General features: G+C 46.1%; 1 protein-coding gene across 2 annotated transcripts in view; it reads right to left on the reverse strand.

The window, feature by feature from the left end:
- The window catches only part of LOC127577686 (lysosomal acid phosphatase-like), a 265,300-nt gene extending 254,233 nt beyond the window's left edge, over nucleotides 1-11,067 (reverse strand). The window contains exon 1 of one of the 2 annotated variants that reach the window (XM_052029109.1): nucleotides 10,840-11,062. In XM_052029109.1, the coding sequence (XP_051885069.1) occupies nucleotides 10,840-10,989 (150 nt within the window). In that variant the 5' untranslated portion in view covers nucleotides 10,990-11,062. Of the gene's footprint in view, nucleotides 1-10,839 lie in introns of both variants that reach the window. The other variant, XM_052029110.1, reaches the window with a different exon arrangement.
- Between the last annotated feature and the right edge of the window lie 1,403 nt (nucleotides 11,068-12,470).

Raw genomic sequence — 12,470 nt, forward strand, 5'->3', positions numbered from 1 at the left:
ACAGCATCACGGTGAAACTCTTCTGCACCATCTCCAATGGCTCCGTATCCTTCCTGTAATAGGGTAACCAGAACTGTACACAATATCCCAAAATGCAGCCTAACCAAAGTTTTATACATATACAACATGACTTCCTGACTCTTATACTCAATACCCCAGTCAATGAAGGTAAGTATGACACACGCCTTCTTTTCCCACTCTATTTATTTGCCACTTTCAGGGAGTTATGAACTCGGACCCCAAGATCCCTACGTACATCAATGCTCCTAAGGGTCCTGCCATTTACTGTACACTTTCCCCTTATATTTGACTTCCCAAAGTGCAACACCTCACATTTACCCAGACTAAACTCAATCTGCCATTTCTCCACCCATATCTGCAACTGACATATACATCCTGCTATACCCTCTGAGAACCTTCCTCACTAAGCACAACTCCATCAAGTTTTGTGTCATCCACATACTTAGAAATCAGCCCATCTACATTTCCATCCAAGTCATATACTAGGTCCCAGCACCAATCCCTGTGAAGACCACTGGCCACAGACCTCCAGTTAGAATCACACCCCTCCACCACTACCCTCTGTCTTCTATGGCCAAGCCAAGTTTGAATCCAATCTACCAAGTCACCATGGATCCCGTGCATCTTAATCTTCTGGATCAGCCTACCATGAGGAATCTTGTCAAATGCCTTAAAGTCCACATAGACAACAACCACTGCCCTTCGCTCATCAATCATCTTTGTCACCTCCTCAAAAAACCTCAGTCAAGTTTTTGTAAGTCAAGATCTGCCCCACACAAGATCTGTCCCTAATAAGCCCATGCTTTTCCAAATGTGCATAAATCCTATCCAATAGCTTCCCTAAGATGTGCAGTGGCTTGCAGGGAGAATTAAAAAATGAGAATAACGCAAGATTAGTGTAAATGGGTCTTCACGGTCAGTGCACACTCAGTGGGCTGTAGGGTCTGTAACCGTATTGTATTTTTCTATCCAAGGGATTGTTTTATATAAAGTTACTACGCAATAAGAGTTTTAATGCAATATCTGTAGTAGGGTTGTTTTTCTTATTATACATTAATAATTTGTACATGGGCCACAGAACACAAATTCCAAATTTGCAGATGATATAAAGTGGAGGTGTAGTGTACTGAGGATAGTAATAGACTTCTCCGTGGATTGTCACCTTGTCACGGTGGAGAAGCTTGTGTGGTCCCGAGAGCGATGCCGTCTGGAGCTATGCTCCTGGTAGGGTCACCCATGTCCCTGACAAAGAACAATCCAACCAAGACCTCAACAGTGGAACAGGCAGACGAAGTTACTTCGAACTCAACGGCTGTGAAGGCAGATGAAGGCTGCAACAAATCCATCAGCTCCAATCGTTGTGGTTTCCATGCCATTGGAATCAGTTGGTTGATTTGTGAAGTATCGTGTGCTTTTTGTAGTGCAACATCAAGTACATGTTGAACAAATACACACACAGGTGTCTTCGCTCTGTGGGCTACTTCTCAAGTCAATCACTTGAGAGCCCATAAATAGATCAACGGAACGAAGACCATCATCCTCGACCTTGAGGGATAGCCACGACGAATAGACTTTGGAGGGATATATAGACAGGCTGGTAACAGATGAAATTCAATGCTGAGAAATGTGAAGTATTACATTTTGACAGGAAGAAAAAGAAAAGGCAATGTTAATCTCAGGGAGCAATTCTAAACCAGGTACAAGAACAGGTCTGCGGACAGTTTGTTGAAAGTGGCAAGACAGGTTGAAAAAGTGGTTTTAAAAAAATCATACGTGATCCAGCCACGAAAGAGCGAGGAAGTCATTCTAAACTGTTATAAAACACCAACTTGGCCACATCTGGAATACTGTGTACAGTTCACTTTAGGAAGATGTGAAAGTGCCGCAGATAGTTACTACAATGATTCCAGTATTGTGTACGCAGAATGAAGAAGCTGGGTTGTTCTCCTTGGAGCAAAGGTTGATTGGGGATCTGACAGAGGTTATTAGAAATCATGAAAGGTATAAGGAGAGTAGATAGAGAGAAACCATTCCAATGGACAAAGGGGTCAAAAATTCAGGGAATAGAATAACAATCACTCAGCTCCTCAAACCTGCCCACCATTCAGTGTGATCTACCCCTAGTTCTCATCTCCTTTTTCCATGCCTGTTCCCCAAAGCCCTCTATTCCCTGATCTTTCAAAAATTTATTGATTTCTTCTTTAAGTACTCCCAATGATTTGGCTTCCACATCCACCAGGGGCAGAGAAGTCCAGACATTCACCACCCTCTGGGGGAAGTTCCTACACACCTTGCTTTTAAATGACAACCCCCACATAACCATGTCCCTTCATTCACGACTCTCCCACTACTGAAAACATCTTAACATCTACGGTCATGCCCAGTGCAGATCATCCTTCATTCTTCTAAATTCTAAAGGATCTAATTTCTTAAGCTGCTACCGATACAGCAACTCTCTCTCTCTCAGGAATTACTTCAGTAAATCTTTTTTGAACTGCCTTCAATGCCCCTTTCTTAACTACGTGGCCCAAAACTATGCACAGTGCTCCAGGCCTTACCAACTTCCTGCACAATTGTGCAACTGTAACAATACTTCCCCGCTTCTCAATTCCAACTCCTCTTGCAGCATGTGGCCATTTCCCTTCCTAACACTTGCTGCAGCTGCCAGTTATCTCCTTGGCATTTTGTGCACAAAAACACCAAGATCCCTGTGTATTTCACTCATCTGCAATCCTTCTCCATTTCGATAACAGTCTGCCTTCAAATTCCTCCCACCGAAGTGGATGACCTTACCCTTTCTCATGTTGAAGTCCATTTGTCAAGTTTTCATCCACTTAACTATCTAACATTGCAGACTCCAAATATCCTCATGCCCTGCCATCTATTTTTGTGTCATCCACAAACTTAGATACTGCCCCTCCTCCAGATCATTAATATAAATGGCAAATAACTGAAGACCAAGAACTCATCCTTGGAACACTCCACTACAGCCTGTAGAAGACCCATGTATTCCAACTGTCTCCAGAGTACCAATCTTCTACCTCTAATACCAATCTTCACTCCGCGCCAATACACTTCCCCCCCAATACCATGAGCTCTCACCTCTTGTGGCACTTTGTCAAATGCCTGCTGAAAATCCAAATCCTCAGGTTGCCTTCTATCAATTCCGCTAGTTACATTCTCAAAGCATTCTAGCTAACTTGTCAAACATGATTAACCTTTCATAATACGTTTGATTACCTCAAGCTTCTCTAAATTATTAGCTAACTCCTCCTTGATTACAGACTCCAGCAGCTTGCCAACAGATGTTAAGCTAGCAGCCCTATAGTTGCCTGCTTCAACTTCCTCCCTTCTTCAATAATGGAAACACGTTTGCAGTTTTCTAGTCCGCTGATACCTCCCTGGAACTCTGAGTTCAGACAAAACTTTGACCATTGGCTTCACTACCTCCGAAGCAGTCACCCTGAAAACCCTCGGGTACAGTCCCAGTGACGGGTCTGCCTTTTGTCGCATTAGTTTTTCCCCAATACCTTGTCCTTGCTGATGGTTTTTTTAAAACTTCCATGCTATTCAAAGCTAGCCCATCAGATAACCATGGGATATTAGCATCAACTTGAATTAACTGGCATTGATACAACACCTGAAGAATGAAGGTTATTCAGAAGGGAACCAAAAGCAACAGCAAACGGTTAGTGCCTGAAATCCACCATCTGAGGTAATAACTTAGGCATATTTAATAACATTCAAAAGAGAGCTGAATAAGCATCTATAAACAGAGAATTTACAGAGCTATTGGGTTGAGCTGGGGAGCAGGACTAGCTGGATGCTAATATGCAGCCAGTACAGGGCTTGATGGTCAAATGGCCTCCTTCCATTCTGTGATCCTGAAACATCCCTTAATTTTATTAAGTTTTTTAAACTTGGGAAGAATTTGCATCCTGTTTTTGGAAAATCAGTTTCTTTAATATTATACATTAATTTCATGCTGTGAAGAATTTCCCGATAAAACCAAAATAAGCCCCATGTAAACTTTGATCTTTCAGATCTTTAAACCAAGGGCTTATGAACTCTGTCAGGTGAATGTAAAAGATCTCCAGACGCTTTTTTTTAAGACAAAGATGAGAAGGGAAATTCTCCCAGGGTTCATAGGTCAACATTTATTCCTCAACCACAAACAAATTATCCAGTTACCCACATCATTATTTGCGAGAGCTTAATATGCACAAATTGGCTGCTGCAATTCTTCTGTTGAAGCCATAGCTTCATTTCAAAAAAGTACTTCATTGTCTGACAGACTTTGGAATGTCTCAAGCTGGTGAAAACCACTACCTTTCCTCTGCCTTGGTGTGCATCACCTCACCTGCCTGTAGTGGTTCAGTTCAACAACAGTAACAACTTGCACTTATGCAGTCCCAGGTGACTCAAAGCAGGTACTTATACTTGTTTGCTAATTGGTTTATCTAGAACTGAGAGGAAAAGAGCTACTAATTCAGAAATTGTATTTCCTAAAGCCCTTTATCCCTCAAATGTAGTGTTACAAGAGGGAGCCTAACAATACTGTCTTGGAGTTGTATTTGTTTTTTGTAAAGAAAGACTTTTTGAAACAGTATTAGGCAAATATAGCCTTAAAACTGAAAAAAGGTGCAGACAAAATTTCAAAGTCTGCATCTTCACAACACAAAGTTACTAATGCAGGTGTGACACTGATTATATCTGCATGCTGCAAGGTGATGTTTGTCCCCAAGAAAAGCTTCATTACTCTAAACCTCAAGTCATCTTCTACAAGACATTATAAATGTAGCAGCTTATTGTTTATACCATTAATTTCAAATCAAGCTGGTAGTACTGCAAAATAGTGCAGGATATTACAAAAGCTAAACTATAATTCAGCGTATGAAACTTGGAAAGAACACAATGCTGGACTGAAACACAAGCTGCTGAATTGAATCCACTCAAAGCCAAGCAGAAAACATATTATGAACATAGACCATATCCCAATGCCAAACCAGTTTAAACTTGTCCCTGCAGGATACATCTGGCTCACTTCAGTGATGTGCAGCTTGGACTCATCCTTCCTCAGTCTGCACCATCTCTCTGAAACTGGGTCCTGATCGAAGCCTTAATACAACACCAGGCCTTCCTGCCAGAACTAACAAGCCCTATCCCCAGAAATACTTTGACTGCTGGTTAAGCTGAACGTTTGTGAATGTCACAAACGAACTCAACTATCAATATTAATTAAAACACTTGAAAAGTAGAATACAAGCATTTAAATACATTCAATTCAACCTGATTGCAAAAAAGTCACCTGAAATTTGCCCTGCTCCCCCTCAGACTTTTCTCTCCATTAAAATTAATGAAGTAGTTGACATTGCTCCCCATTTTCCCAGTATAACTATCGAGAAACCACAGGAAGTTGTTCTGCTGCTTACTCCATAAACACAGTGCAACTAAAATTAGAGGACCACTCAAGAACTTCAAAGTTTCATTGTGTTCTTCAGACCGTCAGTTTGGCCTTCTACCCCCTCCTCCCCACACAGGCACAAATATTGTGCACCATTAACTTAGAATAACATCTAAATTTTGAAGTGCTAGAAACATATGAAACGCCATCAAGATGCTGAACAAACGAGGACTGGCTTAATCTTCACGAAGATATCCAACAGATAAACATGGAAAGAGGATGCATGAAGGCTGATGGAAATGAATGGATTGGCTGGTGGAACACTACCCAAGATTATCATCTTCGCAACATGCTGTTTGGCAGCATTTGTATTGATAGCACTGAAAAACTGGCTGTTCTGGACAACACTAGTTCTGAAACCAGAATTCAAAAAAACAATAAAGTTCTCATAAAAAGCATTCCAGCTAAAGCTATCAAATGTGGGAAAGAGTCGTTACTTCCTTGGTGCATGAATCGTTTCTTCTGTGTTGGAAGAAAAGGCTCACTGCCACAAGACATGTAATGAGGTCACAATGTTGACATCTGCAAGATTCTTGGAGACTGAAGGATTGTTGACAAACCCACAAGTGCAGCCTGCCCCTCCCTTCCCCTACTTACAGGGAAGGATTAGAGGAAAACTATTTGCTGTTGGACTACAGACACTAAGATGCACTTCCTTAGCCAAAATCTCATTGGGGTTTTAGAGCAGAAATGTCAAAGGATGCATTTCCACCTGCAGTCGGGGGGCAGCATTATCGTGCTTACGTAAAAGTCAGATCAAAAATGTGTCACCTCCTCAAAGAAATGCATAATTCATTTGATGGTATACCAGCTAGAATGCTCTAGAAACCTTTGTACTTTGGCTTGTGATGAATGTGGTCGTGCAATGTTTAAAAAGAACAAGCTTGGACGGGTCACAGAGTCACCTCGCAAAGGAAATACTGGCAAGTCTACTGGAGACTGAAGCAAAATTTTCAAACATTGCTGAGAATCTGTGACTTGACACAATTTGTAACGCAACCATTTTTGGGAAGTTGGAATAACAAAAAGCTAAAATCCAAGTATGCTTAGCACTCTACAGAAAATGAATCATGGACAACATACAAAAGAAATCAGTTGCTTTCACAGATAGCTGTCATGCAATGAATATTAAATGATAATAACAAAGTGACAGACACTAAAGATCTAGAATGTTAACCTACCCAGAACGTAGGCTACGCTTTGGAGGGACAATGGCCAGATCTTCAAAGAAACGTAAAAAGGGGAGCTCTCAAATGGAAAGGAAACAATTGGTAGACTATAGCTGAGGTTCAAAGATACTGTAAAAGAGGGTGTTCAGGACTGACCATAGTACATGAGAGTTACATGTTACTGAAAAAGGACCTGTACAATCAGCATGAAGTACACTTGCAAAATTTGCTTATCCTGCTTTGGACTTTGCTATCAAAAAGAATACAAGAGATTCCACAGTACATCAGTGGTATCCTCCCCAGTGTCCTGCATTTTTATTCCTACATCCAGCATTACTAGAACAGTTTCGTGGCATTATTTGCGACATTTTGCTCTGGACAAATTAATTGAGATGCTTCATAAATCACATTAGTGATTTCACTTCAAAAAAAAGTACTTAAATGCCTGCAATGCATTCGTTTTTCTCCCCGCCCCCCCCCCCCCCTCACCCAACAATCATTAACCTGTGGGAGTTGCTGGCAAAGCCAGCATGTCTTGCCCACCTGTAATTAACCTTGAGGTGGTGGTGGGCAACATGCAAGGCCAAGGCCAGTGTCCCATGCAAAACCAAAACATCCTGTGAATCTAAAAATGGCAGTAAGAATACTGTTTAAGAGAAACAACCTATTTCCTATCATCATCATTAAAAGTGCTACAGCTGGATATATAAGCTTTTTAAAGTACTTTACACGACAGATACATTGCACTGAAACATGTCTGATGCTGTTCCCAGCATGTCTTTCTTCAGTCTTCATTGAACAGGTAACAGTAAACCAAGGGATTCACTGGGCCAGATTGTATACGTGTACATTTCTGCTGCTGCTGATAGTACATCCATGAGCTGCTATGGACTGTCTGGAGCTGCTAGATCTGGTCCAAGTCCATCCCATTTAGCATGATTGTAGTGTCACCATTTTGTAGCCACTTGTTATGATAACCAAGTCCACACACACTGACCACCTTGGACATGAATCTAATGTGCAGGACCCTACCAAAGGCCTCGTCAGCTCAATTAGTGACTGTCTCAGAGAAAAGAAGTTGTGAGCTTGAACCCTACTCCAGAGACATGACAATATCCAGGCAGACACTCCAGTGCAGGACTGAGAGCACTCATCTTCTTGGGCAGTCCCTTGGCATTGAGGATTACTTCCTTCCAGTCTGGTTCTGTGGTGGCCAATGAGGAAGCCACAGATGGAATGGCTGGGCACTCCACCCGCTGCTTATACTGGGCTTCCCTGCGCTCCCGATACACGAAGTCAGCATTGTCAATCCAATCCCAATGCTCCTTCATAACTTTGAGCAATCATTGGCCAGAGATTCCCAGTATACTTCTGACACCTTTTTAAGGAGATGACAGGAGAGTGCCCAATGTAAGCTATTTATGTTGACTTACAGAAGGCATCTGATGGAAGTCCCTCACAACAGAATACTGGTGAAGCTGAGGCTCAAGGAATCGAAGGAAATTTATTGACCTGGCTGAGCAATTGGACACAGATTAGGGAGAATAGATAGGTATTCAGATTCAAAGGATACGACTGGCGGTGTCTAGCAAGGTTCAGTGTTGGGGCCCAATAATTCACAGGATTTAGAATCTACTCAGACGCTGAGCAGAAAGCCAGGGGTCCAAGCCAAGCAATGACACAATGGTAGGGATGTGGGTTCCGAGGTGGCCAACCACAGGTGGGGCGGGGTGGGCAGTTTGTGAGGTGCTGCACACCAGCAACATAGATGGCAACATTAAATAACAAAGATATTAATAGGATAAGCAAAGAGGGAAAACCCGTGTGGATCTCCAGGCATGCAAATGTGAAGTTATTGATGGGATCTGAAAAGACAGGAGAGAGTATGTCCTAAATCCAACACTGATCCAAGAGGCTTTATTGTTCCACAAACAGGGATTAAAATAACGTGCATATACAGAAAGTAACCAAAAAGGATAGCTGCATTTTATATCTGGAGTACAAAGAATGCACAGCTATACAGCACTCTGATTAGATCACACCTGGAGCATTTGTATAGCTCCAGGTACTACACCTCAAGGGTAAAGTATAATGACAGAGCTACAAAAAGGACTTATCTGGTTCTCAAAAGTTAAATTACAAGGAGCGATTACTCAAATTAGGGATACATTGCCTGGATTCTAGAACATTAAGGGGAACTTTGATCAAATTTTTCAAGATATTAAAAAGGTACTGATAATCTCACTAGGCATTCTGGTCACAGCCTATAAACTGGAACCAGGAATCTCAGCACCAAAGTTAGGAAGCTGGCAGTTGATTTTAGGTCTGAAAGACGACAAATTTAATAGCTAACTGTTTATGGGAAAAGGTGGGAACATAGTATTAAATCTCAAAACATTAAATTGCTGTACATTTGTTCTTACAGGCAAGCAAGGAGAAAACAAAAATATTTACTCCTTTTTCCCCACCTCCTCTGCAATAGTCCATGCCTCTTATAACAATAATAGGCTTTACTTAATTCACAAAGCCATCAAGGAACTCCTTTCTCCTTTGTTTCTAAGGTGGTCTGTGGATTACAGAAGAACAAATTTGCCCTCCTGTTTTGATTCTTCCTTCATAGGCAGTTACCAATCCCGCTTCCCTAACCATTATATGCCATATTAGGTCAGTCTGACTTAAATATAATCACAAACCAATTACTTCAACGGCATCAGGCTCCGAGCAGAAGCTCTGCCCACTTTCAGACACAACATTAATTGACATTTATCTATTCCCCAAACCTGGCCCAGGCTCAGCACCTCCCTCCACTCTCCACACCCATCACCGGCCCCGACACTACCCCACTTCCCGCCAGCCACCCTTTCCCAACCACTCCTATCCCCAAAACTACCGCTGTACCACACTACATCCCCTATCCTCACAACCACCTCTATTCCTCACCTACACCTAATCTGCTACCTTTCCTCTCCCACACACTCCAATTCTCTCCCCTCTCCCCCATTCCCACCTCTCTCCTCATTATCTCACTCCCTACTTCTCTCTTTCCATCCTATGCTCACTCCCTCTCCCAGAGAATTATTCACCCCTCTTGCTCCCATCCCTGCCCTCTCCCTACTCTCTCTCTCCTCCTCCTCACTCCTTCATATCTCCCATTCCCCACATCTCCTTTCCATACTCATCTCCCTGCTCTCCCCTCCTGTCCCTCCATCCCAACAATCCCTTCCCCCTCTATCTCCAATAATGCCCTGTCCCCTCCCCTCCATCTCCAACGATGCCCTCCCCATCCCAGTCCCTACACCTCCAACGATGCCCTCTCCGTCTTTATCCCCTCCACCAATGCCCTCCTGTCCCTCCACCCCTGCAACAATACCCTCCCATCCTTCCACCTCCAAAGATGTCCTTGTCCGTCCATCCCCTCCCCCTCCATCTCCAACAATGCCCTCCCCATCCCTTCCCTGTCCCCTCCACCTTCAACAATGCACTTGCTTGTCCTCCCATTCCCTCTTTCACCATCCCCTCCAACAATGGCCTCCCCACCAGTCTCCTCCCCATCCATCCCCACCAATGGCCTCCCTATCACTCCGTTCCCTCCACCTCCAACAACAGCTACCTGTTCCCTCCAACAATGCCCTCTCTTGTCCCTCCATCCCCCCTCCCTCCACCCCTCCAAACCCCTCCCCTCCCTCCATCAACAATGCCCTCCCCTGTCCCTCCATCCCCTCCCCATCCCTCCACCCCCTTCCCTATCCCTCCATCAACAATGCCCTCCCATCCCTCCATCCCCCCTCCCTCCAATTCCAACAATGCCCTCCCCATCCCTCCAACAATACCCTCCCCTGTCCCTCCATCTCCACCAAACCCCTCCCCTCTCTCCATCTCCACCAAACGCCTCCCATCAACAATACCCTCCACCGTCCCTCCACCCCCCTCCATCTCCACCAAACCCCTCCCCTCCATCAACAATGCCCTCCCAGTCCCTCCACCCCCTCCCCTCCACAAAACCCCTCCCCGTCCCTCCACCCCCTCCCCTCCACAAAACCCCTCCCCTCCCCTCCACAAAACCCCTCCCTGCCCCCGTCCCTCCACTAAACCCCTCTCCTCTCCTCTCCTCTCCCCTCCCTCCATCAACAATGCCCTCCCGTCCTCCACCAATGCCCCCTCTCCTCTCCCGCCATCCGCTCTCACCAGGTTGACGAATCTCAGAGTCCTTCCTGCCACCGGTGTCTGGAGCCCGACCGCCAGCAGAGCGCACAGGAGAACCGGGTAAGGCAGCAGCGCGGCCTCAGCGCCCGCCATCCTACAGCCGGAGCCGGGACTCTGGCAGCGCCCGAACATTATTCCAGAGGCTGCGTGGCGGAGGCGGGAGCTCGTTAGTCCACGGCCCAGCCCCCGGGCCACCTGACGGAGCGGAGACCAAACCCCGCCCCTAGCAACCAGACCCCGCCCCTAACTACCAGGCCAAGCAGAGGCCACGCCCCCGGCAATCAGACCCCGCCCCCTAACTACCAGGCCAGGCTATGAGACGATGCCACGCCCCTGGCAATCAGGCCACGCCCCTGACAATCAGACCACGCCCCCTAATAACCGGCCAAGCTATTCCACGAGGCCACGCCCCTGGCACAGGCCACGCCCCCTGGCAACCAGACCCCGCCCCCTAACTACTAGGCCAAGCAGAGACGCCGTGCCCCCGGCAACCAGACCCCTCCCCCTAACTACCAGGCCAAGCAGAGATGCCACACCCCCGGCAACCAGACTCCGCCCCCTAACTACCAGGCCAAGCTGAGACGCCACGTCCCCTGGCAACCAGACCCCACCCCCCTAACTACTAGGCCAAGCTGTGAGATGAGGCCACGCCCCCTGGCAATCAGACCCCGCCCCCTAACTACCAGGCCAAGCTGTGAGATGAGGCCACGCCCCTGGTAATCAGGCCACGCCCCCTAGCAACCAGGTCGTGCCCCCTAACTACCGGGCCAGGCTATGAGACGAGGCCATGCCCTTGGTAATCAGGCCACACCCCTTGGCAATCAGACCCCGCCCCCTAACCACTGGGCGGGGCGATAATCAGCCACGCCCCTGGCAACCAGACCTTGCCCCCCCCCACCCCCCGCTCAACTACCGGGGGCCGTAGCAATGAGACTGGGCAGCGCCCCTGGCGACCCGATGGAACCAGGCCATGCCCCTTAATAACCGGGCCACGCCCCTGGATACCATACAGAGCGAAGGGGACTGGAATCCGCCCCGACAATCGGGTGGAGAGATGGTATCGGTATTGGTTTATATTTGTCACTTGTACCGAGGTACAGTAGAAGAACTTGTCTTGCATACCGATCGTACAGGTTAATTCATTACACAGTGCAGTTACATTGAGTCAGTACAGGGTGCATTGAGGTAGTACAGGTAAAAACAATAACAGTGCAGAGTAAAGTGTCACAGCTACAGAGAAAGTGCAGTGCAATAAGGTGCAAGGTCACAACAAGGTAGATCGTGAGGTCATAGTCCATCTCATTGTATAAGGAAACTGTTCAATAGTCTTAGTAGAATAGTCAATAGTCAATAGTAGAAGCTGTCCCTGCCCCAGCTATCGGGCGGGCAATGGAAGTAGGATGCACCCCTGGCCACTGGGTCCTGCCCCGAGCATGAAGATGCAACTATCCCAGGAGAGTGGTGTGGGCTCCATCCCCCCCCTCCCCATGGTGAGGGGCATCGGGCTGGCGCAAGGTGGAGACCACCCGCCCATCGTCTCCTGTGGCCATCCTCTCCTTTCACCGCAATTCAATGCATCCTCTCTCAGGCGGCTGTGCAGCTCACATTTGAAG

The sequence above is a fragment of the Pristis pectinata genome, chromosome 14 (genome assembly GCF_009764475.1).
Source record: "Pristis pectinata isolate sPriPec2 chromosome 14, sPriPec2.1.pri, whole genome shotgun sequence".
Taxonomy (NCBI): Eukaryota; Metazoa; Chordata; class Chondrichthyes; order Rhinopristiformes; family Pristidae; genus Pristis; species Pristis pectinata.